Source organism: Culicoides brevitarsis, chromosome 3, assembly GCF_036172545.1.
Source record: "Culicoides brevitarsis isolate CSIRO-B50_1 chromosome 3, AGI_CSIRO_Cbre_v1, whole genome shotgun sequence".
NCBI lineage: Eukaryota > Metazoa > Arthropoda > Insecta > Diptera > Ceratopogonidae > Culicoides > Culicoides brevitarsis.
The window spans coordinates 17889784-17907357 of NC_087087.1; the positions used below are offsets into that span (position 1 = coordinate 17889784).

General features: G+C 25.7%; 1 protein-coding gene across 1 annotated transcript; it reads left to right on the forward strand.

The window, feature by feature from the left end:
• Positions 1-1406: 1406 nt before the first annotated feature.
• On the forward strand, positions 1407-2874 carry LOC134833136 (3-hydroxyisobutyryl-CoA hydrolase, mitochondrial). The gene is made up of 3 exons (XM_063847361.1): positions 1407-1499; positions 1556-1746; positions 1821-2874. The coding sequence occupies exons 1-3, from the start codon at positions 1497-1499 to the stop codon at positions 2782-2784; spliced, it is 1158 nt and encodes a 385-aa protein (XP_063703431.1). The 5' UTR covers positions 1407-1496; the 3' UTR covers positions 2785-2874.
• The last annotated feature ends 14700 nt before the right edge of the window (positions 2875-17574 follow it).

Here is a 17574-nt window from a genome sequence, read left to right on the forward strand (position 1 = left end):
AATCGTTTTTTTTTTCATTGACCAAAATCCCATATTTTCAAAATATATAAATAAAATTTTCACAAGAAAAAAAACTTAAAATTTATTACAAACTTAAAATTTTTACATTTCAGAACAAAAAATTTCAAAATCTTTCATCATACTTTATTGAACTTTATTAAACCGCTCATTGAACTTTTCCATACTTTATTAAACCATATTAAACTATTGTATACTTTATTGAACCATATTGAACTTTGTTGAACATTATTGTACTTTATTGAACTTTTCAAAAAAAAAATTTTTTTGAACTTTTTTGAACTTCATTGAACTTTATTAAACTCTTTTAAACTTTATTAAACATTGTTAAACTTTATTGAACTTTTGAGAATTTTTTTAATTTTTAATTTTTTTATTGAACTTTTGAGATTTTTTTTAATATATATTTTCAGAATCTCTTTCTTTTTTTAAGTTTGAAATAATTTAATTTAATTTATAGAATTTTATTACATGATTTAATTTTATTTCATGATGTTATTTCTTATACTTGTGAAAATTGTGACGGAGTAAATGAATTTTGAATCGGGTTGTATAGATGATACGGAGAAAAATTGGTTAACGAAAATTCTTGGCTATTTTCATTAGAAACTTGTCCGATTTGAACACGACTATTTTTTGTTTTGCGATTGACTCGTAGCAGCCCCAAACGCTTTTTTTTGTTGCTTCTCCTTCGCCATCCTCTTGCCGACTAAAGATTTTTTCCATTTTTTTTTCTCTTTTTTTTTCAAAGGCTACTATTTTTTTGTGAAAAAAAATTGAATTAGAAAGAAATGAAATGAAATCATGAAAAGAAATGACATCATGAAATAAAATTAAATCATGTAATAAAATTCTATAAATTAAATTAAATTATTTCAAACTTAAAAAAAGAAAGAAATTCTGAAAATTTATATTAAAAAAAATCTCAAAAAAGTTTAATAAAAAAAATTAAAAAAAATTCTCAAAAGTTCAATAAAGTTCAATAAAAAAATTAAAAATTAAAAAAAATTCTCAAAAGTTCAATAAAGTTTAACAATGTTTAATAAAGTTTAAAAGAGTTTAATAAAGTTCAATGAAGTTCAAAAAAGTTCAAAATTTTTTTTTTTTGAAAAGTTCAATAATGTTCAACAAAGTTCAACATGGTTCAATAAAGTATACAATAGTTTAATATGGTTTAATAAAGTATGGAAAAGTTCAATGAGCGGTTTAATAAAGTTCAATAAAGTATGAAGAAAGATTTTAGAATCACTCTGTATATTTCATTTTCAAAAAAAAAAAAAAAATCATACGATAAATAAATAAATAAGAATTTTTATTAATAATTTCAGACTAAAAACTTATAACGGACATTTTTCGAATTTTCTCCCAAACAACATTCAACCGGTACTTTTTATTAGTATAGGGTACCTTTCGTTGATTGCACTTCATTCACACGTCTATGGTTTTTTTATTCAAATTTTTTATGTAAACAACGAAAAATGGTAATTATTTCTCTTTTACACGAATTTCTTTCATTAATTCCCTTTAATTCGTACAGAGCATTCTAAAAGTGGTCGTTTCCAGACAAATTCTCGGCAGTTCTTTGGCCCGAACGAATATGCCAACGTTATCGTCATGCAAATTTAGCACGGCAACAGACACTGTTTTATTCGATGAAGTCAACAATAATGGGTTAATCACAATAAACAGACCAAAAGCGTTAAATGCCATCAATTTGGACATGGTTAGGTAAGTGACTTTTGGACTTTTGACTCGTGTCATACCTAGCAACGATAAAAAACCGGTTTTTAAATTTATTTTAGGAAGATTTACGCTAAACTCAAGCCATGGGAAGACACAAAAAATTTAGTTGTCATCAAAGGTGCGGGCGAGAAGGCTTTTTGTGCGGGCGGTGATGTTCGTGCGATTGTCGAAGCTGGTCCAACACCCGAATCCAAAGCCTTTTTCCGCGAAGAATACAAATTAAATGCCTTGATCGGGTATTACAAGAAACCGTATGTGGCGATTATCGATGGCATCACGATGGGAGGCGGCGTCGGTTTGTCCGTTCATGGAAAATATCGCGTAGCTACAGAACGAACACTTTTCGCCATGCCCGAGACCGCAATTGGCCTCTTTCCCGATGTTGGCGGCGGTTATTTCCTTCCTCGGATGACAGGAAAACTCGGATTGTATCTCGGCTTGACGGGTTTCCGCTTGAAAGGACAAGACGTGAAAAAAGCCGGAGTCGCAACGCATTTCGTGAGCAGCTCCAAAGTGGAAGAACTCGAAAAAGCCCTTCTTGAATCGAGTGGCAGTGCGAGCGACGTTGATGCCATCCTCAAAAAGTTCGATGAGGACGATGGAAAGCCATTTGTGCTGGAAAAGGAAATGTCGGACATTAATCGACTCTTCCAACATAGTCGCGTCTCGGAAATTATGCATTATTTGAAGGAAGAAGAGACGGAATTCTCGAAAAATACGCTTAAATTGCTCGCGAAAATGTCGCCTACGAGTTTAAAAGTGACAAAAAGACAATTAGATTACGGCGCAGAAATGGATTTGAAGGAATGTCTCAAGATGGAGTATCGCTTAGCGGTTCATCACACGGAAAAGAGCGATTTTAAGGAAGGTGTTCGTGCCTTGTTGATCGACAAAGACCAAAATCCTAAATGGAATCCACGCACAATCGAAGAGGTGACCATGTCGCATGTCGATGACTTTTTCGAAAAGCTGCCAGAGTCGGAAGAATTGAAATTCGACGATGAAACAACGAGCAAGTTGTAAAATTCCAAGTGCCAATTTTTATTATTTTTCTTTTCCGTTGAAAATTTGTTACAAAGTACCTTTAAAAATAAAAATTTATATTTTTACATGAAAAAATTGCATTTTAAATTTAACATAAAAATAATTTTAATTTTTTTAGTAAAAAAAAAAAATGAGAATTTTATTTTAATTTAAAAAATTTACTAAAATTGAAAAAAAAAATTTTTACAATAAAATTAAAATAAAAAAAAATCGGAAAAATCAGAACAAAAAAAAAATGAAAAATTTTTTCAAGAAAACAAAATTATTTTAAAAAATATTTTTTGATATTTTTTAATATTTTTTCCATATTTTCTATGTTTAAAAATATTTTGACATTTTTTTGATAATTTTATACAAAATAAAAAAATTAAAATAGATTTAGAAATTTATATTTAATTAGTTGTTTGGTAGTTTGTTTATTTTTTTTTTTTAATATTTTTAATATTTTTTTAATATAATTAATTTAATTTTAAACAAGTAAATCTCTGAAATACCTTAAAATCGATGAATTTTTTTTCTCGTTAAAAAAAATAAGAGAAAAATTTCAAAATAAACTCGGAAGAAGCTTACCGAGTAATTAAAATTGATTAAATTTAAATATTTTTTTTTCACGATTTTTTAATTTTTTTTTTAAATAATTGAAAAGAAAAAAAAGGAATTAAAAGACAAAAATTTAAATTTTAAAATTATTATTTTTTTTTTGTCATAAATTTAGTAATTTAAGTTCCTCCAAATAATTTTTCTAATTTTAAATTAAAAAAATTAATTTTAAAATAATTTTTTGAGAAAAAAAATAAATTGAAAAATTTCGAATTTTATTTGCATTTCTATGTTAATTAATTTTAATATTAATTGAAAATAAAAAAAAAACAAACAAACAAATGCAAATAAAATTCGAAAATTTTTATTTAATTTTTTTCCAAAAATTATTTAAGAATTAATTTTTTTATAAATAAGACAAATTATTTGAAGAAACTTAATTAATTAATTTTAATTAATTATTTAATTTAATTAATTTTAATTTTCTTTTTAAGAAAAAATTCATTTAACATTTTTTATTATTTAAATCGAAGTAAAACGGAATTTTCTCTCCATCCACTGACAGGTTCGTGACGCTTACGATGAAATCACCGTTTCACTCCGTAATAATTGGCGCGGTGTACGTCACACTTTCAAACAATGTTTTGCCTGCCATTCATCCGTTCCGTTTGTTTATACACAAACTTTTTATATTTCATTAGATAAACAACAACGTGGAAACTCTTACGCTAAATACACACCGAAAATCATCTGTTTTTGCGAGAGAACGCGTAAAAAGAGAGCAATTTTCCGAATAGCTCGCATGCGTATTAAATTTCGATATTTCGTTGCAAGCAGGTCTGTGCCTTAACACCGTCCCCCATACAAAATCCTCGTAAAAACCGATAATTTTCCATGCAGCACCTTGACAACCACTGACATTTTCTTTCGAACATCGAAATTTGCCAGTCTTTTGTCCACCGTCACGTAATTTGGAAGCAAAAGCAGAAAATAGCCATAAAATTAACACTAATTTATTAACGTTCCATCATTAAAATGTACATTTAAACATAAATATATGTAGAAAATTGTCGTTCTCACGATTGTCACACGCGGAAAAAACACTAAAATTATATAATTTTCCGAGCTACAACGGAAAAAATCGGAAAAAAGTGACGAGGAATTGATTTTTTATATGCCAAAAAATAGAAGGAAAAAAAATAATCGGTGATTATCGTAAATAAATGATATTATAGTGATGCACTATGAGCTACGTGAAAGCATAGAAAATTGGTGGTGGAAAAAATAAACAGTGAAAATATCGATCGGAACGGAACATTCTGAAACTTTTTTTTTCCAAAATTAAGGAAAAACGTGAAAAAAATTTTTTTTTCGAACTTAATTAATCATGTTTTTCACGTAGTAATGAAAAGTGACAAACAAGGCATGGACGACACTTTCCAATAAAAAATAAAAAAAAATGTAAAGTGAAAGAAGAAAAAAAACCAAACACGTTGTATAAATAACAATTAAGTGGTCGACATTATTTACTAACCCAACAACTAGACGTAAAATGTGATAAATATAAAAATTACGCGTTTTTTGTATAGTAACAAGGGTCAAATTCAGTATGAATGGTAATTTATCCATGTTTTTGTACTAAATACAACAATTTCAATGAATTTATACACGTACATTGTTGTTCTTTATCAATGGGTGTCACTTCATGTTTTACATTTTTTTTTTTCATTGTCTTTTATTTTTATTTTTTTTTTTTTTTATTGAATGTGATTGAATGGATGTCTTTTTTCGTCAATTTTGTAGGAAATGTGAGTCTCACGCCTCTCTAAAATTATTAATTTAAAAATATTGGCAATGAAAACTACTTGAAAAGCGTAGAAACGGAAGATGATGAAAAACAAAAGCTTGATTTGAATGCTCTTGATACCGTTTGAAATCTATTGACATCAACTCGAATCGAATTCCCGGAATTTGTTTTCTTCTCTCTGTTATTATATGATTCTCTTTATGGAAGTGTTGAAGACTAAATAATAATAATACAAGGACTTGAGATATTTTTAATTAATTATTTATATAATGAAGCAGTGATGTAGGGTTTTAAGGTTTAATTTAAGGGTTTATGGGAGTTTTTGGAATATTTTTTTAAAATTTTTATTACTTCGAAGCTGCAAATAAATTAATTTTTTAACTTTTAACGAGGAAAAAATATTTCAAATTAAATTTAAAATATTTTTTTATTTAATTTTATTTTTTTATTATTTTTAGCTAAATTGATTAATTTTTTAATTTAATTTAATTTTGTAAAATATTTTTTTTTAATTTATTTTAAATTTAAAATATTTTTTTATTTTTTTATTTTTTTAAAATTATTTTTATTAAATTTAATTTAAAAAATTTATTTAAAAACATTTAATTTTTTTTTTTCACATTACTTTTTTTTTTTAATTTATTTAAAATTTTGACTTTTTAAGAACATCAAAAATCTGAAAAAATTTAAATTTTTTTCATATACTTTTAATTGCTCTTCCCAAATTTTTGACTTTCCAATAAAAAAAATTAAAAAAAAAAAAAAAAATTTAAATTTTTTTTCCAAATTTTTGTTTGGGCTATTTTCTGTTTGTTTTTGAGATAATTAAAAATTATTTTAGAATTTAAAATTTGAATATATATATATTTTTTTTAATTTTTTTAAACTTTCAATATTTTTTTGACTTTTAAAAAAATATTTAATTTAATTTTTTTTTAATTTGAAAAAAAAATATTTAATTATTTAGGGTCCTCAATTTTGAATTTGATACTTTTAAATAAAATTTAATGGAATTTTATTTATTTTGACCAAAAATTATCAAATTTATAATTTTTCCCAAATTTTTGTTTGAGCTATTTTTCTGTTTGTTTTTATGATTATTAAAAATTATTTTATTTTACTTTAATAATTTTTTTTGATTCATTTTAACATTTTTTTGTTTTTATTTTGAAAATATTTTATTTTAATTTTTTAAATCAATTTGAAATTTTAATATTTAATTATTGTTTTTATTTTTAACTTTTTTATGAATTTTTATTTTATATTTTTTTATAACTAAATTTCAAGTTTTAATAAAATTTAATAATTTTTTTTTAAATTCTTTCATCTTAATAAAATTAAAATTTTCTTTAAAAATTCTTTGTTCATCTAAAAAATACAAATAAAAAATATTCATATTTATTATAATAAAAAAAAAATTTTTTTCTTTAAAATAAAATTTTATTTTTAAAATTTTTCCAAAATTTAATCAAGTAAATTAATTAAATTCAATAAATATTAATTTTATTAATTAAAATTATGATAACTTGATTCCTACCACTTAAATTTGTACAAAAACAACCACAAACGCTAAGTCTATTAAATTATTTATTAAAATATTTATGTTAAAGACTGCTTGGATGGTTTTTCCATTATATCAATAAGAGGCAATCGTGAATCACAGAGAAAAAAACTCAAGAGAGCAATTCCATTCCATTAAATATCGTTTGTGTGGTTCGCACGAAAGAAAATTCAATTAGAAACCAAGAATGGATGGCCTTACCTGCAGTGCTTCTCTTTTGTTTTGCAGTCGCAGAAAAACGAAGAAGACGAAGAGAATTGAGAACATTTATCAAGTCCTGATTTTAATTAGTTATATAATTTTATTTTATTCAATTTTCATCAAGTTTTTTTTTCTTGTTTTTGAGACCTTGACCGCAAAGCACTCATCCCAGCATAGAATTTTTTTTTCATAATTCGAAATAAACAAAAACAATACTTACAATTCAAACAGGTTTTTCCTCGTTTTTTATTTTGTGAATGTATAATTTAAACACAAATAGGCATCATTAAAATGTTATGGCTTCGAGCGTATTTTTTCTTTTGCATCCTAAAGTGCGTATCTTTTGTGTTTTCTATGATAATAATAAAAGTTGTTCATAAAATATTTATGTGTGTAAAATTAAATTATCATCCTTTTATTGTTATTATTAACATTATTATCATCAAATCTTCGAGATTTTTTTTTCTTTTTCTTTGTTTCGTCTTCTTCTTCTTCTCACTCCGTTTCCGATAAATACAAAAAATACGATAGAAAAAGATTTTTCCTCATCCTCGAAATTGGCTTAACGATGATATGAGACTTTATTTTTTTGTGTTCTGTCTAAAAGGTATTTCGAGTGAAATTTTATCCCTTTATTTTTAACAAAACCATTGAAACTTTATTCGTGCTCGAGGATTCGATTACTGCCCACATTTTATGTGAAAATATGATCATTTTACGTTCATTTCATGCCGCCTTTTGTATCGCAATATTTTTATCAGCGGATTACTTTTTTTTTTTATTTTTTTGTGAATGTTCATTGCTGCATTATGAATTTTTTTAATGAAATTCTCGACACAATTCACAAATTATCACAATTCACTCAGTTTTTCAGAGTTACTCACATTTGTGGCGAACCACATACCTACATTTTTCCTCGCTCACTCAACAATAGATGTCAAGGCATCAGGGGAAAACAAAAGATAAAATTAGATTTCCTCATCATTTTATTTTACACTTTTACATGGCATTCTGTTGTTTTAACCGCATTTTCATCATGGAATAACGAGGAAATTCCGTATTTGTCTGATGGAAAAGTGGTCCGTAATCGGAAAAAGTTTTGTAAAATTTCTAAAATTATTCTTCCCAGAAAATTTGTTAAATGTCATGAAATTTGTTTCTGAAATTTTTTTTTTTATATAAATATTTTAAATAAAATATTTAAAAAAAATTGTTTTTTTAAATTTATTTTTTTTACTTTTCACATTAAGGTTTTGAGAATTTAAAAACTTCATTTAACGATTTTTTTTAAATCTTAATTTTTTTAGATTTTTTCTCAATATTTTCAGAGAACTATCGTTAACTTACCAATTTAATAAAAAAAAATTAAAAAAAAAATGTTTACTTTTCATTTTTGGAGCAGATTATTAAATCTTATTTAGTTGAAATAGTTAAATTTATGAAACAAAATGAATTTTCTGAAACAAAATATTATTAAAATCTACCAATTTTAGCTTATCAATGTGGTCAGGTGCCATCCATGGCTGAATATCCGCTTGGTTGATTTCCGTTTCCAAGCGTGGAAACATCACCAGCCTTATAATTGGAAAATTTTAAGTAGGTCATTGTTTATCTTCTCACGAAACTTATCAATGACCACCAGACATGCATCATTGATAAGCTGTGAGGAGATCTCTTTTAGAGGGTTCAGCAGGTCGCGATACTCAAACGGACCAAATTTGTGAATCGGGAACAAAAAGTTTTCCTATCTTCTGTTTCATTAATTTCTTTTTCTGTTATTTTTTTTTTAATATAATTTTTCTGATTGGAACTTTTGTTATTTTTCAATAAATCACAGTATGTTAACACAGTATGAGTATGACAATTTAAAAATAAACAATTTATTTTAGTTAATAATCAATAAGCTTGGCAAAAATATGCATTTAAAAAAGCGTTTTATGCGCATAAAATATGCATTTAAAATTGGGAAATATGCAAAAAATATGCACTTATAGGTAAAATATGCAATTTTATGCAATTAAAAAATGCTATTTTGGCTGAAAAAAAAATTTTTTTTTTAAATAATTTGTTTCAAAAACCAAAATTTGAGCATCAAAAATGGAACATACGTGGATTTATTCTACAAAACACTTAATATTGGCAGAAATCCATGATACGAAAAGTTTTTTTAGAAATATTATTTTTTTGAACAACAGATTTTGGAAAAAAATTGAAATTAAAATATTTAAAATGTAAAAATTTATTAAAAGATTTTTTGACAAATATTTAAATCAAGGAAAAAAATCGATACAAACAGTTAAATAAATTTTCTGAAAACTTAATTAAACAGTATTTTTTTTTTGTAAATAATAAATAAATTTGATTATTTTCAAAGGGTCCGGTTATAATTTCAAAAATCAGCAAAGAAATTTTACTCATCTTTGTCGAAAAACGGTCAAAAATTATATCTAAAATTTAATTTTTGGAATTTTTTTAAAAAAAAAAAATTTTTTCGGCTTAAAAGTTTTAAAAAATTAAAAATTTGCAAGAAATATGCAATATTATGCTTAAATTAGGCAAAATATGCAAAATAAAGTTGGGCTCAAAAGACTCCAAATTGCATGAAACGGATTGAAAACGGATGGTTTTTCATTAGGACGAAAGAAAAAAAATATGCATTTGCATTTTTTTGCCAACCTTAATAATCAAACAAAAAATTCATCTTTAAAAATCTAACAAATTAAAAAAAAATAATTTAATGAATTTTTGATAATATTTTATAAACAAAAAAAAAATATTTCCTTCAATTTTAAAATATTTTTAAATATCTCCTTCAATTGTTAAAAAAAACAAAGGAATTTTGACGTGCAATAACACATTTGACATTTAATTAATAATGTTAAAGGTCATCCCACCCAGTAAAAAAAAAATACCTTTTTAAAATTACTTAAAAAAACGTTATAATTTTGTAGTAAATTTTATAATTGAATTTTAAAAAATTGTTAAAAATTAAGCAAATAAAAATTAATTAAATACATATTTTTTTAAGCCTTAAGTTTATGTCCAGAGGCATTTTTTATTTTATTATTTTTTTTATATTTTCAATTGAAACTTAGGAAAAACAATTAAATTGGTAAAAAAAATAAATAAAAATAAAATAATTTTTTTTTTCTATCAAAAATTATGAATAAATATTTTGAAAAATTGAAAGGCATAATCCAATTTCAAATTTCATGAAAAAAATTGAAATTCATGAAAAAAAAAACGTGTTAAATATTTTTAGATCCTTATATTTTTTAAATATGTTCAGTTCAATTTTAAAGAATTAAAATTTTTAAATTAAAATTAAATTGTATTTTTTCTCTAAAAATTATATTTTTTTTTAATTAATAGAAATATTTTTAATTATTTAGAAAACGAAATATTTCGGAATTCATTAAAAACTCAAAAAATGCACTTACGTAATCATATTTACAACAATTTTTCATATATCTTATTCCTTTATCTTACCATTATTTCATCTTAAATTCGTTTACATTAGAAATTAGCTCGAATAAATTTTTGAACGACGTGAGACTCATGTTACTACAAAACGCCAACCACTAAGAAAGACATCGTGCATGAAGAAAAACCTTCACTTTTCCCCTGTCACTCATCCTCGTTCTCTCTGTCAAATAAATCATAAATGCACCAAATTGGGATTAAATTTTCCTCACATTTGTTCGATCCCGATAAGAATGTCCTTGAACGATTACGATGTGTGATATGGCTGTGTCTGTGTATGACGACTGAATTCAAACGAACGACAAAACAAGGTCAAATGTGTCATTCAATGCAGAAAACATTTGGAACCACATGTAAATAGCAAAAAAATAAAATAAAATGTGGTGTGATTGAACCAGAAGCCAAACAACGAAAAAAAAAGTTTTGAACTTTTCCAATGTTTCTCTCTTCGCTCCTTCGGCAAACTAAGAGCATGATATGAGCTTCCTTCTGAGCACAATCAAAACTTTAGCTGGTAGCAATCTCGTTCCGGAAGAGAATAAAAATGCAGCTGCTCCCGTTGTCGTCGCTCCCGTTACTCCCGTTGCTCCCGCTGCAACAACCGAAGAACCCAAGAACGAAGGTAACAAAAAAATTCTAAAAAATTTAAGTTTTTTCGTAGTGAATTGAATTCCTTTAGTCAATAAAATAGTCGGTTGTTGGTTTCCAGTTGATGACACCCTCATTAGAAAACATTTTATTTGAAAAGAAAAAAAAATAAATAAAAAACGGAGAAAAATCACCAGTAGTTATCGGAAATATTTTTCCGTTTGGGTGAATGGCAGTCGCTGTTAGTAAACCATCATTACACAAAAAAAAAACATTACGCACGACGACACAAACACACACACAAAACACAAAATAGTTGGCAACAAGAAGAATTTCTCGATAAATATGCAAATGTGCAACGACGACGCACGCCAGGCAAGCAAGAAGGAATTTAAAAAAACCCTTTTTTCCTCTTTTTACTTTTTCTTAACTGCGCGTTGGTCGTGTGTCGTCCACATTATTATTGATGTCAATATCAGTCGTTTTAATTTTGTTCCATTAACTTTAATTTATGTTTATCTTTTATTATTTATTTATTGAAAAAAAAAACTCAATTTTTATCTCGAGTGCGGGAGATTGATGATTGTCGGTCATGGATGAAATCGCAAAGAGAGACTGAGATAAAGAAAATATGTCGAGTGATGGTGACCGACATGCGATGAGAAGGGAATCAAAGTTGATTGAGTGATTTTATCTATTTTTGAGTGATATTGTATTTTTATGTCATTTTGCAGGGGAATTATTATTCATTGTTTTTTATAATATTTTCTTGTTCTTTTCTTGGAAAAATCGTTTAAGAATTTTTATAAAACTTCTGAAATTAAAAAAAAAAATAAAATAAATAAATTATGAAATTTTAGTATTTTGGAAAATTTTACCGAATTTATTTTTATCTTTTTGATTTATTTTTTAAACAAATAAATTTACGTAAGAATTTTTTAAGAATCAAATTTTATCAGAATTTTTTTTGCTCTAAATTTTAAAATAAAATGTCACTTATTTAAAAAAATAACACAAAAACTTCATAAAATTAATCTTCAAAATTGAATTTTGCTCAAATTTAATTAAATATTTTAAAAATTCATAATTTGAAAAAAACATATTTCAAACAATTACCTACCGACGAAACTTTTTTATGCTTTTTTTCATTGTCAGTAAAATTTTGAAAACAATAGATTTTTTCACATCTTTAAATTTTTGTTTTTTTTTTAAAGCAAGTGCAGTATTTTAAAATTTATTATTATTTTTTTAGGTCAAAACCAAATCGTGGAGTATTTTTAAATTTTAATACGTTTTTAGCGTTTTTTTCTATTTTTACGAAAATTTTTAAATTTAGGTTTTTAGACCATTAAATTTAATTATTTCACTTTATGTCACATATGGACTTTTATGAAGGGGGGGAGAAAAAAAATAATTTAATTTTTTTTTCTACTTTTTTGACGTTTTTGAACGTGAATCGTTGATTAAACGTATTTGAAAACGAATTTTTATTTTTTTTATTTCAAAATTTTAAATCAAAATTTTAATAAAATTTCACAAAATAAAAATTTAAGAAAAAAATAAAAAATTTGGTCACGTGACTCAAAAATTTTTTCATCAAATTTTCGATATATAATGCGTTTTTAAAGCAAGTTGAGTTCATATCTAATATAATTTTAATGTTTACTGGACATTATCGCTTTTCTATATAAAATACCAAAATATGTCAAAAAATTTCCTTTTTTTTCTAATTATTTTTATTTTTCCGCTTGAATTGTTTCGTCAAAATAGGAGGGGGGTGACATAAAGTGAAATAATTAAATTTAATGGCCTTACTGATTTAATAAAAAAAAATTAACGTCATTTTTGAAACTCTAAAATATTTTATTCTATTCAAAAATATTATTTTTTAATTATTTAATAAAATAAAAATAAAAAAATATTAAAGTTCGTAAAAATATTACAAAAGTTTAATAAATTTTTTGCACTTAATTTTTTTTTTAATTAAAATTTTATTAATAAATGTTTCAATGAAGAAAAAAAATTAGAAGAGAATTTTAAAAAATCTAAAAAAAACCATCAAATTTTTCTTGTTTTGTAAATTTTCTTCAAATAAGAAAATTGTTGAGATTTGTTTGGATCTTTAAAAATAAAAAAAAATATACGTAACGTTTTTTATAAGTTCAGAAATAAAAAAAAATTGGGAAAAATTAAAGTTTCTTACATTTAATTTCTTTAAATGAACATAAAATCAGTAAAAGCCCCTTTAAAAGTACCAAATATTATTTATTCCGAACAAGTAACGAGACCTTGAATGAATGATATTTTAACTCATTACCCATTCAAATTACTTTTCATGATCGGTCAAAAGAAAACATTTTTGCAGAGAAAAATTCTTCTCTATGAATATTTTAATCTCCATAATTTGGTAGGAAAAATTCTTTTCAAATTTTGTTTTTCTTTCTCTCTTTTCAAATTTCTCTCGTGTTATTTTTGGTCAACTTTTATTCCAGAGTTTTATTTAAAAAATAAATAAAAATAAAGCTAAAATTCTCCAGCAGCAAGGGTGATAAAAAACCATTAAATATTTATGATCATGACTGTTTTGTGACACAAAATGAGAGAGAGAAAAAGTTGCCTCCCACACTTTGCAACCCGAAATATTCTCGTCTGACGTTGTTTGAGTGTGAAATGTGAGACACGAAAAGGGTTTTATTTATACGTTTGCATGTTCGAGTAGATTTCTGCTTTATTTTACTTTGTGATGTGTCTACGCATGAATTTGCCGTATCCATGACATTTTCCCTTTTGTTTTGTTAATTTTTCTCTTTTTGCATGACCTTTGTGAAGGTTTGCGGAGGAAAACCTGTTGATTCACTGTTTTTTTTTTTTGTAATGTTGTAAAATATTTTTAGAATTTAAATTAATTTTGTGTAACCTACGCATTTTACACTCACACACACACACGAAACACTCACGCTCAAACTTTTCACCTCCATGTCTGTACAAAATTTTCATACCTATTTAGCTGATAGTGGTGGCATTAAATTACCTTCCCCGTGCGGCACGGTGACACGAATGGGCATCCCCGATGCAGAATCCGATTTCAATCAATGGCTGCATGCAATGAAAATGGTTGCTCGTCTTCCTGGCGGCATGCCTCCCGACTTCCGTAGAAAGGTAGAAAAAATTTTTTTTTGATTTTTTAAAGAAAATTTCATTAAAAGTCTCATTTTTGCACAGCTCTGGCTGGCACTGTCAGACCGATATTTGCAGAACAAAGGTGTCAATTGGAAGGCGGAGGAGGAAAAGTGCTTCAGTGAGACGTGGGGCGCTGACGATCAAGAGTTGGGAATACAAATTGTGAAGGTGCGACTAAAGAAATTTTTTAAAATTTTTGAAGTTTTTTAATAAAATTTTTTTAGGATCTCCATCGAACGGGATCAAGTTTATGTTCGGGTCCAGCTGGGACAATAAATCAAGCAAAGTTAAAAAGGATTCTGCTGGGCTATGCAAGGTGGAATCCCGAAGTAGGTTATTGCCAAGGGTTCAACATGTTGGGCGCACTAATTTTACAGGTGATGGATAAAAATGAGTCTGATGCTATTAAGGTAAGTTCTTTAAGTTTTTTTGGTGAATTTATTTTAATATTTCTACTTTTTGTCACATTTTGTTGAAAAAATTGAATAAAATTTTTAATTTAATTTTTAAAATCTGATGAGAGAAAAATAATTAATTTTACTATATAAAATTGATGATTTTTGGTTTTTATAGTACAAAAAATATAAAAATTAATTAAAATATTTTTTGACTCAATTTGACAAAAAAAAAGTTTAAAAAATTGCATTTTGAATTTTTTGAAATTGTTCGAAAATTATTTTAATTTTTAGTTAAATAAAATATTCTTGAATGTTTTAAGTTTTTTTTAAAATTAATTTCATAATTAAATAAATCATTTAATTTCTGAATCATTTTAATATAAAAATTATTTAAGAATTAAGGTTAATTAATTGATAAATTAAATTAATTAAGAAAGAAGAAAAATTATAAAAATAATTATTGGTACGGTAATCTAATTTTTTTAAATTTTGAAATTTAAAATATGATTTTTTTCAGTGAATTTAAATTTTTAAATTAATTCCAAATTTATTTATTTTTTTTTACAAATTTTTTGTTGAAATTTTAAATATTCGAAATTTTTTTTTAACTTTTTCAAAAAAGCCAAAATTAAAAAAAAATAACCAAAAATAATTTGAAAACTCAAATTTTTTTTGGTGAATTTTTATAATTTTCAGAAATTTTAAAAAAAATAATTTTTAAGATTTGTATTGAAAATCGTATTTTTTTTAACATAAATTTTCTTTTAAAAATAATTCATAAAAATTATTGAATTTTTTTTTTTCAAAAAAACAGTTATTTTTTATTACAGGGATTTGTTTTTTTCAATTTTAATTAAAAAAATTTTAAATCACAAATAGTAAAAACCTCAAAACAACAAAAATATTGATAAACAATCAAAATTTGTTAAAAAATTGGCATTTTGTATGAAAAAAGTATTTCAAATTTTTTATTTTTTATTTCTTTTGGACAAAACTTGAGTTTCTTTGGATAATTTAATAAAATTCGTTATTATTAATTTTCGAAAGTAACTCAAAAACAAAAAAATTTTCTAATTAATTTAATGAATAAATATTAAAAGGTTCCAAAAAAATTAAAAAAAAAAAATAAAATAATAAAAAAAAAACAAATATTGAATTAATTTTTTTATTTTTAATTTTTTTTTTTTTAATTAAATTTTTATATTTTTTCTCCTAAATGTGACAAAAAGTGAAATATTTAATAAAATTTAATCACCAATTTTTTTCATTAAAAATTAATTATTTTCCGTAGGTGATGATATTTCTGATCGAAGGACTGATTCCCTCGGGTTACTTCCACGGTGCTTTAGGCGGATTACAGGCAGACATGGCGGTTTTTCGCGAGTTGCTTGGCACAAAACTTCCCAAACTGGCACGACATTTACAAAAGCTGCAAGGGCCACAAGACGAACGTGCACTGGAACCACCGCTAACGAATGTCTTCACGATGCAATGGTTTCTCACGCTTTTCTGCAATTGTTTGCCGATCAACTGCGTCTTGCGAGTGTGGGATTTGATCCTGATCGAAGGGAGTGACGTGCTGCTGCGAACTGCTCTGGCAATTTGGAGTTTGCTCGAAGATAAAATTCTGTTGGCCAAGACTGCGGATGACTTTTACTGCAAAATGGGAATTTTATCGGGAGAATTGTTGACTGGAACACTGATCGACTCGAATGGCTTAGTGCAACGCATTGTCGATTTGGGGCCCATTAAGGACTTGGATCGGATGCGGGAACGACATCGCCAAAGCATTCCGTCGTTGAAGCAGAAAAAAGGCCTGAAAGTGTTTTACTCGGATGACGATTTGGAGTCCGATGAGGAATCAAAGATGGCAGTTGCGACTGTTTGGGGCGGTTTGCGAGGCCAAAGTCGTCGGAATTCGCAACCCAATGTTCGTGCTCAAAATAACGTAGACACAAAACAAACCATCGCACTAGACATTAATATACTCAAGAAGCAATATAATAAATTAAGGGAACGTCAAAAGCAAGCTCATGTGATATTATCGTCGGCAGTTGCGAGACAGCCGTCAAATCCCGCGCCAGCAGCAACCACCTCGTCCTCGTCGGCTCAAGGAAATCAAATTAATAATTTGCTCGCTGGCAAAAGTGCCATCATTAGTAATAAGAGGAGACTTGGGCCACCGCCGGGCGCCGTGCCACTGGCTCGTAACATAAAGCAATCGAAGCCAATTAAGGTGCCGGGAAGTAGTGTGGGTGGCAGTAAGCAAACTAGTCTGAATTGGAAGGACATTAAACAGGATGAAAATACGAAACAAAGGTAAATATAATTGAAAATTTAAAAGAAATTTAGGTGGTTTTTGATGAAATCCAATAGTTTTGTTCAAAATTTTTGAAAAAAATTTAAATGTGGAAAATTTAATTATTTTTTTTAGGATTTTATTTTATCGATTTTTTTCTAAAAAGGGGGGGAGGCAAAATAAAAAAAATAAAAGTTTTGAAATACTTTTTCATACAAAATGACAAAATTTAACAATTTTTGGTCATTAATGAATATTTTAATTGTTTTTATGATATCTATATTGAGATTTCATAATTTAAAAATTATGTCAGAGTATTTGAAATTAGAATTTAAACAAAAAAAATAAATGTTAAAAAAATATATATATTTTTTTTTATATTTTTAGAGAAGAAAATTCATGTAAAATTTCGTATTTCATTAAAAAAAAATGAAAATTAAAAATATTTTTAAAAACTGCTTGGAAAAATATGAAAAAATTTAAAAAAAAATGTTTTTTTTTAATTTTTTTTTATTTTTTCCAATGGATTTTAACTGGAGAAAAAACATAGGGAAAAAATTTGGAGCGGTCTTAATAAGAAAGAAAAAACTTATAAAAGTTTAATATTTGTTCATAAATTTTTAAGTGAGCATTAAAAAAATTAAAAAAGATCAGAAAAGAAAATAAAGTTAGCATCATAAAAAATATTTTTATTGTCACCTTCTTACAAATT

Coding starts and splice junctions, on each gene's coding strand:
- LOC134833136 (XM_063847361.1), top strand. Junction 1,747..1,820: donor ATCAATTTGGACATGGTTAG/GTAAGTGACTTT, acceptor AATTTATTTTAG/GAAGATTTACGCTAAACTCA.